The sequence below is a fragment of the Chiloscyllium punctatum genome, chromosome 8 (assembly GCF_047496795.1).
Source record: "Chiloscyllium punctatum isolate Juve2018m chromosome 8, sChiPun1.3, whole genome shotgun sequence".
Classification (NCBI taxonomy): Eukaryota; Metazoa; Chordata; class Chondrichthyes; order Orectolobiformes; family Hemiscylliidae; genus Chiloscyllium; species Chiloscyllium punctatum.
This window is the reverse complement of record NC_092746.1, coordinates 31,835,983-31,855,810: the sequence shown is the minus strand read 5'-3', so window position 1 is coordinate 31,855,810 and position 19,828 is coordinate 31,835,983. Positions and strand designations below refer to the sequence as shown.

General features: G+C 42.6%; 1 protein-coding gene across 3 annotated transcripts in view; it reads left to right on the top strand.

Annotated features, from left to right (window-relative positions):
- Positions 1–19,828, top strand: part of LOC140480456 (ATP-dependent translocase ABCB1-like) — a 104,425-nt gene that overhangs the window by 36,299 nt on the left and 48,298 nt on the right. For all 3 annotated transcript variants that reach the window (XM_072575331.1, XM_072575330.1, XM_072575332.1), the window contains 5 exons: positions 3,711–3,821; positions 6,264–6,389; positions 11,818–12,021; positions 14,063–14,233; positions 18,447–18,608. In XM_072575331.1, the coding sequence (XP_072431432.1) occupies positions 3,711–3,821; positions 6,264–6,389; positions 11,818–12,021; positions 14,063–14,233; positions 18,447–18,608 (774 nt within the window). The remainder of the gene's footprint in view (positions 1–3,710; positions 3,822–6,263; positions 6,390–11,817; positions 12,022–14,062; positions 14,234–18,446; positions 18,609–19,828) is intronic.

The window sequence follows — 19,828 nt, the reverse complement described above, 5'->3', positions numbered from 1 at the left end:
TGCTGAGCTTCTCCAGCACCACTCTAATCTTAGTCTAAGTATTGACTGGTGACTTGGGATATGAGGAGTTAGGAATAAATGGAGCTGTAATGAATCTTGTATGAAGCTTGTTGTGCAGAAGGATGCTGGGAAAGTCACAGCATGAGGCTTGACACCTGTAAATGTTATAAATACTCCACTGTGATGGCCTCTTGAGGGTTGGGATCTTCTTCCTGCATTGTGTCTCAGTGGAAAGGACCGCATTCTTCATGCTGACTTCCTTGGTCACTTTCACACATAGCTCGCTTGCTGATTCTCTTCCTCCCATCCTTGGGAAAGCTTACTTCGCAGTAACACCTCAGATCATATACCCCCTTGATCACCCCAGCTAACAGTGAGTGAACCAAGTGCAATCTTCCCTGAGCTCCCCTGCATTTCTAGAGTAGCTGCAACATTGAAAATCCAAGAGCCGATGTCACATTCAGACCCATGCGATAGTCCCTTGAATTAAAACTCCTTTCTTTGACAAACCCAGTATCCCATGCTGCTCATCCTCTCTGATTATTCAGAAATCCCAGAGGCAAGATGTTACTTCCATCAGTCTCCGCCATGGGCAGGAGTTACAGGAAAGTTTCCTCCTCTATCATTCAGGTACAGACCTGCAAATAGTCTGACTGCTTTTGACAGGGACCAAGTGTGGACAAAACTGCCCAAAATGTGCCAATGATTGGAGGATCAGTGGTCAGGACTGCTGCCTCGCAGCGCCAGGGACCCAGGTTGGATTCCCGCCTCAGGCGACTGTGTGAAGTTTACACATTCTTCCCCTGTCTGCGTGGGTTTCCTCCGGGTGCTCCAGCTTCCTCCCATAGTCCAAACATGGGCAGGTTAGGTGAATTGGCCATGCTTAATTGCCCATAGTGTTCAGGGGTGTGTAGGCCATGCGCATTAGTCAGGGGAAATATGGAGTAATAGAGGAATGGCTTTGGGTGGGATACTCTTCAGAGGGTCAGTGTGGACTTGTTGGGCCAAAGGCCTGTTTCCACACTGTAGGGGATTCTACGAGAGAAAGACCATTACCAAAGTTCTGATTTAACCATAGATGGAGTATGATGAATTTGTCAATTTGACAAGTCTGGGAAGCAGTGGAAATACAGTTGAGAATGTAGAGATACTTAAGTTAGGATTAAATACATACTTTATCAGATGGTGCTTAACTTCCAGCCGGGGCAGAATTTTACAGTCTTCTGTCAGTGGCTTTGTGGATGGGACTGGGAGATGGAGGTCTGTCCAAAATCCTTGGGTGGCCTTCCTGCTGCTCTATCTACCCTCAAAACTGGCCAATTCATTGTCACTTCTTGTCCACTCTCAATTTGAAGGGGGGTATGTGGAATTCAGGGGCAGGGTAGCTCGGCAAGTCATCCGGCTTGGACCTCGGCCGCTAAATGGATACAAGTCCTTCAAGAGCCCCTGTTCTAAGTCAGATGCACCCCTCAGAGATTTGACTCCTCGCTTCGTCTGTGGCCTCCTCTTCAAGACTCTTCCCTCTTCTCCACAATCCCTTAATCCATTCCCCTGCCCAAGGTTTGACTTTCCTTCCTATACAGTCCTCTGCACTTACTTGGTCCACAACTCAGGGAGTTGATTTCTAGGGATTGTTTGTGACCATTGCCATCCCTGGAAGTGCTGGGAGGGAGCACAGCATTCTGAGGTGCTCCTTTCTCCCAAGTAAGGGGCACAAGTCCCATCTCCAGCCAATCAACTTTCCTCAGTGTGATAACTGGCTTGGGGGCCATTACGATCTGCAGGAATGGGCTCACCAACAACTCTTTGATTAGTAGACAGGGAATCCTACATCTAGAGAAGCCTGCTCCAGATCTCAAAATGACGAGATTTTGAAAATGGAAAATGATAGAAAATCCAGAATTAGATTTTTTTTTAGATTAGATTACTTACAGTGTGGAAACAGGCCCTTCGGCCCAACAAGTCCACACCGCCCCGCCGAAGCGTAACCCACCCATACCCCTACATCTACATCTACCCCTTACCTAACACTACAGGCAATTTAGCATGGCCAATTCACCTGACCTGCACATCTTTGGACTGTGGGAGGAAACCGGAGCACCCGGAGGAAACCCACGCAGACACGGGGAGAATGTGCAAACTCCACACAGTCAGTCGCCTGAGGCGGGAATTGAACCCGGGTCTCCAGCGCTGCGAAGCAGCAGTGCTAATTAACAGTGGTGCTTCAGAGAAAAGTCACAAGGATAACTGCAAATATCCAGAACAGGGGAGGAATTGGTTAGCGCTCAACTCTGTCCCAAAACCATGAGGTATAACTGGAATAAAGAGAACAATTGCTGGGGAACTCAGCAGGTCTGGCAACATCTGCGGAGAGAAAGCAGTTCATATTGCGAGTCCAGTGACACTTCTTCAGAACTGATGGTAGCTGAGAAAGGTACAACTGAAGTAAGTGTCCAAAGAATTAAGCTTGAGGACCAGCAAAATTGGTCCTTTCGGCAGGCTCTTTAAGGATTGCTGGATTGACTGCCTATCTGCTGATAATACTGACCACAGAATGTATGGCTGATATCTTTCTCAGATGGGAGCCCTAGGTGCATACACAATAATCTTTACATTTAGTACGAAGATCACTTTTGTTGTGAAACTAGTGTATAACATCTACCATACTAATGCTTTATACATGGAAAACAAGTAAAACACCAACTAATTTCTCAACCTCAGTCTGTGCATTATTGGCTAGGCTTCTGTATCCCTTGTTCAGTAACAAAACCACGACAATACTATCAACATTACCAAATGGAAAAAAGCTCAAAGAAGAGTTGGGTCATTAAGAATCTCGTTACACAATAAAGCTAATGTATAATTTTCATCTTTTAAAGCTTAATTTTTCACAGCAGCATTGATCATTTGCCTGTAGGTAATTAATGATTAACTAAAGTGCAATCTGAAAAGTGTAGGAATAAAGGTTACTTTATATTGCTTGGATATGCTTGACATAAATCAAAACAAGGATGTTTGTTAACTTAGGCAAGAATAACGCATAGTTTTTATAAAATATTTTTAAACATTGAAATCAAAGGGTCAGGTTCAAAATACGAGCAGTAAGATATTATTGTCAAGGGCAAAGATGTGAATTGCACTTCAAACAGAAAATAAAGTGCAGAAGTAATTATGCTGCCTGTTGGTCAGTGCCAGTGTGAGGCCAAAGAAATGTTTAGCAGAGTTGTCTGGGTGAGAAAACTATCAAGGAAAGTAGCTCTTTTCCAATAATTTTGTGAAAAAGGGCCAAGGCCTTGAAGTAAAAGATCAAGGTTCACTGTAAAGGGGACCATTAACGAGGGAAGGTTGAAAATAAATATGAACTGAAGCAGTGACAAGAGGAAAATAAGCTTCAATTTAAAAGCCCAAAGCTTATAAAAGGGTGGGAAGACTGAAAAATTTTACTGATTTTAGAATGTTGACGTTGTGGAAATAGTGTTGCAAAAATATGAAACTAATATTTTTTAAAAACTGTAATGAAAATGTCTAAAATTTCTGACTGTTTAACATGTTTTGCTGCTAGTGATCTACATTTCAGAGCCCGTGTTTTATGGGGTTGAGATTACTTTCCAATAGACTTTTTTTTAGTTTCAAACTACTGATCATTTTTAAGACTTATTCTCTCCCTTCAGGCGTTGTATGATCATCTTTGTTTTGGTTTTCCTTTTCAGAAATCTGCCATTGATGGCTTCTCAGAAGAAGGATATAAGCCTGATCAAATTAAAGGAACAGTGGAATTTAAGAATGTACATTTTAATTATCCATCAAGACCAGACGTAAAGGTATCAGAATTTCTTTTTCACATTTGCAACAAAGCTCAGGGGATAAGAAAATGTGTTTAATACTTCTGATTTTAATGGGTTTCTAATATTTGAAGTCTCTCTGTATTTAAAATAAATTATGAAAGGACCAGCGAGCTCTGTGGTTAGAGTGTGCTGCATTATAATGCCAATAGCACAAGTTAGATCCCGATGCTGGCTGAGATAACTCTTGAAGCCTGCCTTATTGTCTTGCCCCATCTTGGTGTCACTGCAATAGCCGATATCTGCAAAACACTTGTTTCCTTAGTAGAAAGAGAGACTACTTTTGTGAAACAAAGATGTCCAGTTTAGGTTTTTTTTAACTTACAGAATGTGGGTACCTCTGACTAGGCCAGCATTTATTGCCCATCCCTAATTACCCAGCAGGCAGTTCAGAGTCAACCACATTGCTGTGGGTCTGGAGTCACATGTAGGCCAGGCTAGGTAAGGACGACAGATTTCTTTCCCTAAAGGGCATTAGTGAACCATGGGTCATGTTAAATTGCCCATAGTATCCAGAGATGTGTAATTTAGATGGATTAGTCATGGGAAATGTAAGGTTACTGGGAAAAGTGGGGGTTGGGGTCTGTGTAGGATGCTCTTCAGAGGGTCAGTGCAGACTTGATATGTCAAATGGCCTGCTTCAACACTGTAGGGTTTTACGATTCTATGATTCTAAACAGTATAATGTTTTATGTGTAATTGTAGACTGGTTTTACAAAAATAACACAGCAGGACTCAGAAGATTGCTAAAACTACTATTTTAAAATGTACATTTTTTTTAGTTGTTTGTATGCAACTAACTTGACTTCTCTCTTTCTGCAAATTTAGCCATTAGAGTGACTATTTAGCCATTAGAGCGATGCAGTTCACACAAGTGCTGCTCCTGAAAAAGCCATAGAATCCCTACAGTACAGAAAGAGATTATTCAGCCCATCGAGTCTGCAGCAATTCTCCAAAGAGCATCCCACCAAGACCCCACTCCATCCCTGCATTTCGCACAGTTAATCCACTTACCTGTACAATCCACCTAACCTGCACATCTTTGGACTGTTCAAAGAAACCAGAGCACCTGGAAGAAATGCAGCCAGACCTGGGAGAATGTGCAAAGTCCACACAGTCACCCAAGGCTGGATTCAAACCTGGGTCCTTGGCAATGTGCAGCAGCAGTGCTAACCACTGAGCCACAGTCATTGAACAGCAAACAACTTGGGGAGTTTGGGCTCTTTCTATGAACAAATTGTAACATAATCATTACAATTTCAACAGTTGCAAAGAGCAATGATTGAAGCTGGAACATGCCTGCCGTGTAATTCCTTTATCCAAATGTTGCAATGGACTGGATCATTAAAGTTAGCTTTGCATTTTCTGTCTTTCAGGAATCTCACTGTATCCATGTACAGTCCTCAAAAACTAAAACATAAATTGTTCAAAATAAAAAGTAAGGCAATGCCTATAAAGGGAAGAAGCTGGTGATCCAAAACATTCAACCCTTTACATGTGCCTCTTTATATATGCTGACTGTACATCTCCAACACTTCCTTTTTACTTTTGCTTAGATTTCTACATTTCATAGAGCGTAGAATCCCTACAGTGTTGTAACAGGTCATTTGGTCCAACAAGTCCACACCGACCCTTTGAAAAGTAACCCACCCAGACCTATTCCCCAACTAGTCGACATTTCCCTGATTAATGCACCTAGTTAACACATCCCTGAACATTATGGACAGGTTAACATTCCTAATCGACCTGACCTGCATATCTTTGGACTGTGGGAAGAAACCAAAGCACCTGAAGGACACTCACACAGACATCGGGAGAATGTGCAAAATCCACACAGACAGTCATCCGAGGTGGGAATCAAACTTGGGTCCCTGGCACTGTGAGGCAACAGTGTTAACCACTGAGTCACTCTGCCACCCTGTCGTAGTTTTATAAAAAGATTTACCAATCACCTGAAGGTAGATTGTCACTAGCCATTTTTCACTGGGTTCAGCTTAAGAAGTCTGGTATAGATCTGCAGAAACAGATGTAATTTGAGCTTCCCTTTTTGATGTTGAAAATATAGGCTAAATTCTTTAAACATGCCACACAAATACCTTACTGAATTTAGCCCTACTGAAAACATTTACACCAACTATTACATCAAGAAACTGATCTTGAGATGGCAGTTCTGCTGCTTTGTTAATTCCTTGGTATGGTCCAATCCTGGAAATGCCACAGACAGCCCGAAATTTCCATTCAACCTCCATCACCTTGAATGTTCAAAGAAAATCTGAACATGAACTGTTGCCATAACATCTGGACACCTGGGCGCTTTAGAATATTTGTTTTCAGTGGCTTTTAATTGAACTTCATGCTATGTTAAATCATTTTAGTCCATCAGCAAAGCATTGAAATTGATTGCTTTGAATGTTTCTGTAGATTTTAAACGGCCTAAATTTGAAGATTAACAGCGGACAGACAGTAGCTCTGGTGGGAAGCAGCGGCTGTGGAAAAAGTACCACCATTCAATTGCTACAGAGATTCTACGATCTCCAGGAAGGATCGGTGAGAAACTAGATAGTCTCTGACCTCTAAATAGTTAATAACCTAAAATGAATTAACAAAGTAATCAGTTGTCCTAAGTAGTTGCTTGAGCCTTATGTGTACTGTGTAAAAGGTATAGGATCGACTGCTCTTCATGTTGCTGGCCTTGGTTAGTCACCTTTCATATTCACTTGCCTGGATGACTGCAGCTCCAAAAACACTTAAGAAGCTTGCTACCAGCCAGGACTTGATTGGCATCACAGCCACAAACTCTCATTCCCTCCACCAGTAATGCTCAGGAGCAGCAGGTATATATCACCTACAAAATGCACTTCAGAAATGCACTGAAGTTCCTTGGACAATACCTTCTGAATCTACAACTATCTCCAGCTAGAAGGACAAGAGTAGCAGATACTTCGAAACACCACCATCTGCAAGTTCCCTTCCATGCCACTCACCATCCTGACTTGGAAATATACTGTCATTCCTTCATTGCTGCTGGGTCAAATCCTGGAATTCCCTTCCTAATGCATTATATGTTCACCTACAGGGTATGAACTGCAATGATTCAAGTAGGCAGTTCACCACCACCTCCTCAAGTTAATGGGCAATAAATGTTGGCCCAGCCATTGACACCCACATCCCATGAGTAAATAAAGCAAATAAAAAGAAATTAGAGGAGGAGGTGCTATTGTATAACCCCCAGCTTTCAACCACCCTACATCAACAATCATACCATTGGTCCTAGCGTAGTTTTAATTGCAGCGGGTCAGCTTCCACACCAACCTAAAGGTGAAAACTCCCATTACATCTGATTGACTGATTCTTCACACCATTTTAACTCATGTTTGACCCATGACCAAAATAGTAATCATCAGTGCACAAAAGTATTCAAAAGCATGTGATAGACAATAGACAATAGACAATAGATGCAGGAGTAGGCCATTCTGCCCTTCAAGCCTGCACCACCATTCAATATGATCATGGCTAATCCTTAATCAGTATCCTGTTCCTGCCTTATCTCCATAACCCTTGATTCCACTATTCTTGAGAGCTCTATCCAACTCTTTCTTAAATGAATTCAGAGACTGGGCTTCCACTGCCCTCTGGGGCAGAGCACTCCACACAGCCACCACTCTCTGCGTGAAGAAGTTTCTCCTCATCTCTGTCCTAAATGGTCTACCCCATATTTTTAAGCTGTGTCTTCTGGTTTGGCACTCACCCATCAGCGGAAACATGTTTCCTGGCTCCAGATTGTCCAATCCTTTAATAATCTTATATGTCTCAATCAGATTTTCTCTCAGTCTTCCAAACTCAAGGGTATACAAGCCCAGTCGCTCCAGTCTTTCAGCATAAGGTAGTCCCGCCATTCCAGGAATTGACCTTGTGAACCTACGCTGCACTCCCTCAAAAGCCAGAATGTCTTTCCTCAAATTTGGAGACCAGAACAGCACACAGTACTCCAGGTGTGGTCTCACCAGGGCCCTGGACAGCTTTGCTTCTATACTCAATCCTTCTTGTTATGAAGGCCAGCATGCTATTAGCCTTCTTCACCACCTGCTGTACCTGCATGCTTACCTTCATTGACTGGTGTACAAGAACACCCAGATCTCTTTGTACTGCCCTTTACCCAAATTGATTCCATTGAGGTAGTAATCTGCCTTCCTGTTCTTGCCACCAAAGTGGATAACCATACATTTATCCACATTAAACTGCATCTGCCATGCATCTGACCACTCACCTAACCTGTCCAGGTCACCCTGTAATCTCCTGACATCCTCCTCACATTTCACCCTACCACCCAGCTTAGTATCATCAGCAAATTTGTTAATGTTATTACTAATACTATCTTCTATATCACTAATATATATATTGTAAAAAGCTGCAGTCCCAACACTGATCCCTGCGGTACCCCACTGGTCACTGCCTGCCATTCCAAAATGGAGCCGTTTATCACTACTCTTTGTTTCCTGTCAGCCAACCAACTTTCAATCCAAGTTAGTACTTTGCCCCCAATACCATGTACCCTAATTTTGCTCACTAACCTCCTATGTGGGACTTTATCAAAAGCTTTCTGAAAGTCCAGGTACACTACATCTACTGGATCTCCCTCGTCCATTTTCAGATTTACATCCTCAAAAAATTCAAGAAGATTAGTCAAGCATGATTTCCCCTTCATAAATCCATGCTGTCTCTGACCTATCCTGTTACTACTATCCAGATGTGTCGTAATCTCATCCTTTATAATAGACTCCAGCATCTTTCCCACCACTGAGGTCAGACTACTGGTCTATAATTTCCTGCTTTCTCTCTCCCACCTTTCTTAAAAAGTGGTACAACATTAGCCACCCTCCAATCCGCAGGAACTGATCCCGAATCTATCGAACTCTGGAAAATAATCACCAACGCATCCATGATTTCTCAAGCCACCTCCTTCAGTACCCTGGGATGTAGACCATCAGGCCCCGGGGATTTATCAACCTTCAGATCTAACAGTCTCTCCAACACCAATTCCTGGCAAATATAAATTCCCTTAAGTTCAGGTCCTTCAGCCACTGTTACATCAGGGAGATTGCTTGTGTCTTCCCCAGTGAACACAGATCTGAAGTACCAATTCAATTCTTCTGCCATTTCTTTGTTCCCTGTCATATATTCCTCTGTTTCTGTCTTCAAGGGCCCAATTTTAGTCTTAACCATTTTTTTGCCTTTCACATACCTAAAAAAGCTTTTATTATCCTCCTTTATATTTTTGGCCAGTTTACCTTCGTACCTCATTTTTTCTGTGCGTATTTCCTTCTTAGTAATCCTCTGTTGTTCTTTAAAAGCTTCCCAGTCCTCCGTTTTCCCACTTATCTTTGCTATGTTATACTTTTTTTCTTTTAACTTTATATGTTTCTTAACTTCCATCGTCAGCCACGGCCACCCATGCCTCTTTCTAGGATCTTTCTTCCTTTTTGGAATGAACTGATCTTGCATCTTCTGCATTATACACAGAAATATCTGCCATTGTTCCTCCACTTTCATCCCTGCTAAGTTATTGCACCATTGAACTTTGGACAGCTCCTCCCTCATAGCTCCATAGTTCCCTTTATTCAACAGAAATATTGTCGCTTCCAATTGTACCCTCTCCCTCTCAAATTGCAGATTGAAGCTTATTGTATTATGGTCACTACTTCCCAATGGCTCCTTCACTTCGAGGTCCCTGATCAATTCTGGTTCGTTGCACAATACCAGATCCAGAATTGCCTTCTCCCTGGTAGGCTCCAGCACCAGCTGTTCTAAGAATCCATCTCGGAAGCATTCCACAAAGTCTCTTTCTTGAGGTCCAATACCATCCTGATTCTCCCAGTCTGCCTGCATGTTGAAATCCCCCATAACAACTGTAGTAACATCTTTGCGACAGGCCAATTTCAGCTCCTGATTCAACTTACATCCGACATCCAGACTACTGTTTGGGGGCCTGTAGATAACTCCCAAGAAGGTCTTTTTACCCTTAGAATTTCTCAGCTCTATCCACACTGACTCTACGTCCCCTGATTCAAGGTCCACCCGCGCAAGGGCCTGAATATCATTCCTTATCAACAAGGCCACCCCACCCCCTCTGCCCATCAGTCTGTTCTTACGATAGCACGTGTAGCCTTGAATATTCATTTCCCAGGCCCTGTCCACTTGAAGCCACGTCTCAGTTATCCCCACAATATCGTATCTACCAATTTCCAAAAGAGCCTCAAGCTCATCCATCTTATTTCTAATGCTTCATGCACTCATATATAGTATTTATAATTTGTTACTGCCCTCACCCTTCCCATCAACTCCTATTTCACTCAACCTTACAGCATGATCCCTTTCTGAGTTTTCTGCCTCATTGATACATTTATCTTTCTTGACTTTCCTTGTTCTAACTTTCCCTTCAGTTTCCTTCTTAAACATCCAGTTTGTCCCCTGTCCCCCCGTTACTTAGTTTAAACGTAGCTGTGTTGCAGTAGCAAACCTGTCTGCCAGAATGCTGGTCCCCAACCTATTAAGGTGCAAACTGTCTCTCTTGTAGAATTTATGCTTACCACAAACATAGCCCAGTGATCTAAGAATTTAAATCCTTGCTTCCTGCACCAATTCCCCAGCCACACGTTCAGGTCCATTATCTCCCTGTTTCTGGCCTCTCCAGCCCGAGGAACTGGAAGCAAACCGGAGATAACCACCTTGGATGTCCTGCTTTTCAGCCTTCTTCCTAGTTCTCCGAAGTCCCGCTGGAGTATGTTCCTCCTCTTCTTCCCAACATCATTTGTGCCGACATATACCACAACCTCTGGCTGTTCACTTTCGTCCATGAGGATTTCCTGCACTCTGTCTGTGATGGCTTTAACCCTGGCACCAGGAAGGCAACACACCATCCTTAAGTCCCGCCTGCTGCCACAAAAACCCCGGTCAGTTCCTCTCACTATGGAGTCCCCTATTACCACGGCTCTGTCTGACTCTTCCGCTCTGCCTCCACGCCAACTTTTGATTGACAGACCTAGCCGCCTCGCGGACTGGCAGTGTCATCTGTCTCTACTGTTTCCAAAAGATTCAACTTGTTCCTGACAGGTACTTCCCCCGGGGTCTCTTGCACCTGTCTCCTCTCTGCCTTCCTCATCGTCTGCTCTCTTCTGCTCTCTTCTGGTATGGTCAGTGTAATAACCTCACTGAAGGTCTTGTCCAGAAAGATCTCGTTCTCTCGGATGAGCCTAAGGTCTCAAGTTCTTTCCTCAGTGCTGCAATATGTTCTGTCAGTAGCTGATATTCCACTTCAGTTGCTCTTGGCTGAGTCTTACCCAGAGACATTAAACTGATTTGGGCAGGGCAAGGCCAACTGGAATGTTTTGATTCCTGTGAATATAGCCGAGCAATCAGCTCCCATGAGAATGGTATTGGGATGGACATAAAAATTGCACTGCCAACTTGTTATCAGGATTTAGTTCCCCCTCACCCTGACCCATGAGGATGGGAAAGCACCTGACTTCTTCTGGGAGGTAATACAACTGGGACATACTCCATTGCCACAGTGTGAGAATGATCAAAGTGTTGCCTTCATCAACCTCTTTTCCTTTAAAGTCTGTGCATCTTATAAATGATCTTGCATCCTTGGGATTTGTTCCAAAAGTGATATAGTTCAGTGTCCCAATGGAATATTTGAATGAAGAACAGTACAGTGCAGGAACAGGCTTAATTAATGAATATCATTGCAGTTACCTTTGTGCTGATTAACTTTAGATCTACATTGATACTTAAGTAGCAGCCAATCTCCTGAGTCATGATTCCCATTGTCAGGTTGTTTTCGAATCAAACAGCATACACTGTTACTTTACCCAAAGTGATCAAAGTGATAAGCAATTCTGTTGCAGGGATATGTAATTTATTTTACATTACAATGCGGAAAAATTACTTGGTGCAATATCTTTTCTATCGCCAGATTACAGTGGATGGCCATGATATACGGTCACTAAATATCAGGCATTTTCGAAAGTTCATTGGTGTGGTCAGCCAAGAGCCTGTACTTTTTGCTACAACCATCGCTGAAAACATACGATTTGGACGTGACAACGTTACAGACGCAGAAATTGAGATGGCTACAAAAGAAGCAAATGCCTATGATTTTGTCATGAAACTTCCTGATGTACGTGAGACATTTCAACCTTCAAAGAGGTGATCTCCTCATCAAAGCATAGCTGATAAAGTTTTGATTGTTCTGTGTTTATAATGAAATTGCACTAAAGACAGCAAAACCAAGTGCTGCTTCATTGCGTCTGGCATGACGGCCATACCAGTGACAATGCATGGTTTGCCAGTTACTTTTCCATAAAGCCAGTGTGGACAAAGTGAGGACTGCAGATGCTGGAGATCAGAGTCGAGGGTATGGTGCTGGAAAAGCACAGCAAGTCAGGCAGCATCCGAGGAGCAGGAGAATTAGCATTTCGGGCATAAGCCCTTCATCAGAAATGAGCTCAGGAATGATTCTCCTGCTCCTCGGATGCTGCCTTGACCTGCTGTGCTTTTCCAGCACCACACTCTCGACATAAAGCCAATGTCTCTGTTACAGCGCAACCAGTGATAAGGTCCTTAGTTGAAAGGTAAAGAGAGAAGCAAGTTGATCAATATGAGTTTATTTTAACTAGATAACACAGTCAGAATATCCAATATGATATTTGAAAGTAAATCAAATTGGAGCTTTTCTGGCCAAAGTCTGTACTAATAAGAAAAGCCTATTTGCAGGATGAGATTCAGTACATATTTCAAATGAGTGAAACTTGCAAGTTTAGTATCCAAGAACTAAGTCAATGTAATTCATGTGTTGCAAGATTTATGGGGCTGCATTTTCCCAACAGGGGTGAGAAACAAGAACTGGGACTGTTTTCAGGACTTGAATAGTGTGAAACTCCTCCACTGACAAACTAAATAAATTTAAGCTTTTTGTGTAGGATGAATTAGGCAAGAAAGCATCAGCGAAGTCTCGGCCTTGCATATATCCTTGTGTATCCTGATGATAAAAATAAAGCCCAAACTGGGCAAAATCTGTCATCCATCAGAATTTTCCTTAACAAGAGCTACTGTCAGGTAACTGGAGTTCCAAAAATATCCCATGTTTCATTGCATTGAGACAGCTCCTGTCACACCTACTAACTTTGGATAAAGTTCCTGCTCTCTGTTGTAAATTCTTACCCTTCCACCTACTGGGCACCACAACCACACCAGTGCTGGAGTCACAGCTGGTCCATTGTTTAGTGATTGCCTCATGTCTGAGCTATATGAACTGCTGATCTGCAGGAGGTGCCCATCAATGGAGCCATGATCATGTATTTTAAAGTAGATGAGATTAGATTACTTACAGTGTGGAAACAGGCCCTTTGGCCCAACAAGTGCACACCGCCCCGCCGAAGCGCAACCCACCCATACCCCTACATCTACCCCTTACCTACACTACGGGCAATTTGGGATGGCCAATTCACCTGACCTGTACATCTTTGGACTGTGGGAGGAAACCGGAGCACCCGGAGGAAACCCACGCAGACACGGGGAGAACGTTCAAACTCCACACAGTCAGTCGCCTGAGGTGGGAATTGAACCCGGGTCTCTGGCGCTGTGAGGCAGAAGTGCTAACCTTTAAAACTGAATTCATTGGCTAATTTAAAACCCTGTAAGCAAGGTCATGAACTGTCCCCATTACTTCTTTCCAATAGAAAAACTTTGCCTTGGAAAAATGGAGGTGGGTGATGTAACCAATGCAAGAGCCAGCAAGGAAACAATGAGGTGTTTGAGACAAAGACAGAGGTAGACAAAGAGGAAAAAGAAAGAATAAGACCTTTTTGAGCTATACCTTTTCCCCTTTCTTTTTGACCTTTGCTCCGCCAGAATCACTCAATGCACCACAAGGGCACAAATATAACTAAGGGATTGTTTCTCCTCCCTGTTGGGAAATGCATGGTGTCTGTTTAGCACAACCACCGTGACAACGTGCCTGAATTGAAGAATCTAGATGAAATTCCTTTGTGGACTGATCACATGTCCAAGCAGTTACCACAATGTATTATTACTTTTCAACAGTGGTGCCTCAATAGCACTACCGTCTTTCAAGAGCTAACTGTCTGAAACAAAGATTCCTGATTGAATTTCTGTAAAGTGAAGACTGTCTATGATTAATATTTTGTATTGTATTGCAGAAATTCGACACTCTTGTTGGACAGAGGGGCACACAACTGAGTGGAGGACAGAAACAAAGAATTGCAATTGCCCGGGCTCTGGTGCGTAATCCTAAGATTCTTTTGTTAGATGAAGCCACTTCGGCCCTGGACACAGAGAGTGAAGCTGTGGTTCAAGCAGCATTGGATAAGGTACATGTCGACTTTAGTTCCTAAATATTTCTGTTAAGCAAAAGTAGCAAGAAAATTGTGATTATGCACCTGCGGATTAAACAGTGATTAATGTCCACTTTGCAATAAGTAGTTCTTGTAAATTTTTAATGTTGTGCTGGAAACAACTGAATGATTACTTTGTAAACATTGTGAAAACACAACACAAAATATCAAAGTAAAGTTAAAAATCACACAACACCAGGTTATAGTCCAACAGGTTTAATTGGAAGCACACTAGCTTTCGGAGTGACGCTCCTTCATCAGGTGGTAGTGGAGGACTCAATCCTAACACACAGAATTTATAGCAAAAATTTACAGTGTGATGTAATTGAAATCATACATTGAAAAATCGATTGTCTGTTGAGCCTTTCATCTGTTTGAATACCATGATAGTTTCACTTCTTTCTTGTGTAAATCACAAAACCTTTTTTTTGAAAAGTTGCATTCTCAGGTTAACTGTAACAATTGGTGTTAGCTAGACAATATGTTGAAGGTGTTAGCCCCCCGTGTTCTCTGTCTATGCCATGATGTTTAGATTGACTCTAATCTAAAAAGTGAGATGACGGAGTTTTACATGAATTCATGCAGTTTTTGAGCTCAGAGTTCTACATGAATGCATGCAGTTTTTGAGCAAAGTACAATGTAACTCTGCAAGTACAAATTCACCTCACAAAATATATGTGTGCATGTGGTCTTTGTCTGTGTGTGTCTGTCTGGGTTGGACCTTGTGAGTGTGAGAAAGTGTGTGTATGTGTGTAGTGAGTGTAGAGTGTCTTAAGTTTGTGAGGGGGTGCATGTGTGAGTGTGGGAGTGTGTGTCTATAAGGGTGCATGAGGGTGTCTGTGTGCGCGTCTGTGTTTATGTGTGTCCATGTGTATGTGTGTATAGGAGTGTGTGTGTGTGAGTGTCTGTGTGTAGGAGTGTCTGTGTTTGTGTATAGTGCAATGGTGGCCACCTGTAATGTGACATGAACCCAAGGTCCTGGTTGAGGCCCTCTCTATGGGTACCCACGGACCAGTTGAACTGGGAACATTCCTCGTCACAATGGACGTTTCCGCACTCTACACCAGCAACCCCCACAATAATGGCATTGTGGCAACAGCCTCAGTACTCAACACCAACAACTGCCAATCTCCAAACACCATCCTACAACTCATCCACTTTATCCTTGATCACAACGTCTTCACCTTTGACAAGCAGTTCTTCATCCAGACACATGGAACAGCCTGGGGACCAAATTTGCACCCCAATATGCCAACATTTTTATGCACAAGTTCGAACAAGACTTCTTCTCTATGCAGGATCTCCAACCAATATTATACACCAGGTACATTGACGACATTTTCTTCCTCTGGACCCATGGCGAGGAGTCACTGATAAAATTGCACAATGACATCAACAAGTTTCATCCCACATCAAACTCACCATGGACTACTCTCGACTATCTGTCTCATTCTCAGACACATGCGTCTCCATCAAGGATGGACACCTCAGCACCACACTCTACCGCAAACCCACAGACAACCTCACAATGCTACACTTCTCCAGCTTCTACCCAAAACATATTAAAACAGCCATCCCCTATGGACAAGCCCTACACGTACACCGGATCTGCTCAGATGAGGAGGAACGTGACGGACACCTGGAAGTACTCAGAGATGCCCTCATAAGAACAGGCTACGATGCCCAACTCATCGACTGCCAGTTCTGACATGCCACAGCAAGGAACTGTAATGACCTCCTCAGGAGACAGGCTCATGCTGCAACCGACAGGGTACCCTTCGTTGTTCAGTATTTTCCAGGAGCTGAAAAATTACGCCATGTTCTTCGTGACCTGCAACACATTATCCATGAGGATGAGCACCTCACCAAGACCTTCCCCACACCTCCACTACTTGCCTTTAAACAATCGCCAAACCTCAAACAGATCATTGTTCGTAGCAAGCTGCCCGGCTCTCAGGACAACTCCATACAACCCTGTCACGGGGGATGCTGCAAGACGTGTCAGAGTGTGGGCATAGATACCACCATTACGCGTGGGGACACCTTCCACCTTGTACATGGCAGGTACTCGTGTGACTCAACCAACGTTGTCTGTCTTAAACGTTGCAGGATGCCCGGAGGCATGATACATTGGGGAAACCGAGCAAAGGCTACGACAACGGATGAATGGGCACCGCACAACAATCAACAGACAGGGGGGTTCCCTCCCAGTTGGGGAACACTTCAGTGGTCCAAGACATTCAAACCTCGAACCTTCAGGTGACCATCCTTCGAGACAGGCAGCAGAGAAAAGTGGCCGAGCAGAGGCTGATAGCTAAGTTCGGTACCCATAGGGAGGGCCTCAACCAGGACCTTGGATTCATGTCACATTACAGATGATCACCATTGCACTACACACACACAGACACTCCTACACACACACAGATACTCCTATATGCACATACACACTGACACACATATACACTGACGTGCACACAGACACCCACACACACCCTTACAGACACACACACTCCCACACTCACACATGCACCCCCTCACAGACTTAAGACACTCTACGCTCACTACACACATACACATACACTTTCTCACACTCACAACCCCCAACCCAGACAGACACACACACACACACAGGTAGATAAAGACCCACATGCATACATATATTTTGTGGGGTGAGTTTGTACTTTCAGGGTTACATTGTACTTTGCTCAAAAACTGCATGCATTCATGTAAAACTCTTGAGCTCAAAAATTGCATGAATTTATGTAAAACTCCATTATCTCACTTTTTAGATTAGAATCAATCTAAACATCAGGTCATAGACAGAGAACACAGGGGGCCAACACCTATAACATATTGTCTAGCTGTCACCATTGTTAACAGCTAACCTGAGAATGCAACTTTTTAAAAAAAGGTTTTGTGATTTACACATGAAAGAAGTGAAACTATCACTGTATTCTAACAGATGAAAGGCTAAACACACAATCAATTTTTCAATGTATAATTTCAGTTACATCACACTGTAAATTTTTGCTATAAATTCTGTGTGTTAGGATTGAGCCCTCCACTATCACCTGATGAAGGAGCATCGCTCCGAAAGCTAGTGTGCTTCCAATTAAACCTGTTGGACTATAACCTGGTGTTGTATGATTTTTAACTTTGTACACCCCAGTCCAACACCGGCATCTCCAAATCATATCAAAATAAAGACAGGGAAATATCAACTGACCATTTGAGATTGTCCTATCTTCTGACAGTGTAACTTCCATATACTGTTTCCACCATTTCCCTCCCTTTAATTCCTTGCAATGAAATTGTCTGAGAATGGCAGAAAGTGACTGACTTACAGAGTTTCACTTCATGATGCTTTTGCCAATACATGGCAATCATGGAACTCCCATGAGAATTCATCTCCGATGCTTTTTATGTGCTCTCAAGATATGGTTGGTATAGAATCAGCAGTATCTTCTTTTGCCTCAGTTACTCTGGAGGTCTTCTGGCACCCAGGGTAGCATTCCTGTCTTTGAGATGGAGGCTTTAGGTTTAAATTGCCTTGTAGGTCTTGATTGCCTTGAAAAGTGTTTTCATAAGTCACCAAATCAGTTGCCTGTCAACTTGCAAATGTTTACAACACAGATGTAGCAGGCAGCAAGAGCAGATGAGTCTCTTGGTCAGTCATGGTGATGCTCTTGGTGCAGAGTGGCAGTTCTCAAGCTATAGCCTCTGCCTTCAAGTTAGTGACCTATTCCAGGAAAAAGAAAGTCCCAGATAATGACCTGCATGCCTGTGCATCTGTAGATATGGGGAGTTGTCTAAATCTACCTTGAGGGGTAAAAAGCACCATAATCGTTTCAGACCATAGGGTTTTTCTGTCATCAGAAAGAGATGACAGATGATAGTTTAACTTGATGGTCACCATGCCTTGTGTAAGGGGAATATTTGAGAAGGAGAGTCCTTCATTGTAACTTAAGCTGGTGCAGGAATTGAACCGATGATGTTGGCATCACTCTGCATTGCAAACCAGCTGTCCAGCCAATTGAGATTCAAGCACCTAACCCTGGAGAAATCACCTGAACAAAATGACCTGAGTGCCTGTTTTGCTTGTCCAAGTTGTTTTTCATATTAAATCATAAATTCTTATATAAGTAACTGATAACACTTGTCACCAGAGGCCCTTCTTTAATTTCCACAGGCAAGCAAAGGTCGTACTACAATCTTGATTGCTCATCGCCTGTCCACAATCAGGACTGCAGACATGATAGCAAGCTTTCAGAATGGTGTTTTAGTGGAACAGGGGACACATGCAGAATTGATGCAGCAAGAAGGAGTTTACCATTCACTTGTATTGGCACAGGTACCTTATTCTCTACTGGGGGATATTTCAAAATGAAACAGAATGAATGTAATTGGAACACATAAATGCAATCTTATCTTTATAACAATAGAAGAGTCTACAGAACATTTTTCCAAGAAACAGATGTGTTGTGAGCAAGTAGTTTGTATTGATGCATGAAGGAAGACTGAAGATTTTATTAATTTTCTTTCCACTTTTCCCCTTCTGACATCATATTATTTATATTTAATTTCTTTAATTAGATGTTATTTATTTTATTATATTTCGATTAAACTAACTAAATTATCAAATTTGATTTCACTTTAATGTTGAGTTTTGTGGTAGTAGTAATTGGAGTAAACCAGGCTATTGTATGAGTCAGCTGGGACAATACTGTGAAGTTACAACATCGTTACTGTTTGTCATAAGATATGTTAACATTACAGTGTGATTTGCATCTACAAGATTAACTTGTTCTGATTTATATGCATATTATCCCCTCAGTAGAAGGTATATGTAATATTGTTACGAGAGTGATTCACATGTTTGATATCAAATTGGTATGAATCATGCCGAGGAGACCATACCACATCATCGTAGTGAGTGGTGAGGAATAACTTGGACCATGTGCTGCCTAATGTTTGGTGCTACACAACCACTGAATGAATTACAATAGAAACTGAGATATACATGACAGGAAACATGACAGAAGGCAGCTTGATGCTCACCTAACAACCAATGGCAGCATACACAGCAGGCAGATCAGGACATAAACCAACACACAGTACTACTTTGATGCCATTTTCAAACTGCAAAATCCCATTTTAACTTCACACAGCTGAGTACAGCTTTGACAGGAATGAATGGTCCTGAAGGGGTCATAAACTACATACAAATTATTTTTGGCTGCTGATGTAATTAAATGTACTTTAGGAGCTTTCCTACACTGGACTACATTTTGAATGTCTACTGTGTAAGGTCTGGCTTGTGCTGAAATACTTTTATATTCATTTCAAAGCTTGCACTGGAACAGATTTTCACTAGCTATAGGGGTTTTAGGGGTTCCTTTGGGAATTGCGCAACACTGAGAGAATAAATAGAGGTTATGCTGACCAGTGCAGGTTGCTGGAAGTGGGAGGAAAAGGAGGAGGACAACAATGCAGGATACCATATTAGACAACCATTCTGACAGAACAAATCTGTTTCCTCAACTTCAGCTAAGATAATCTGCATTTCACAAA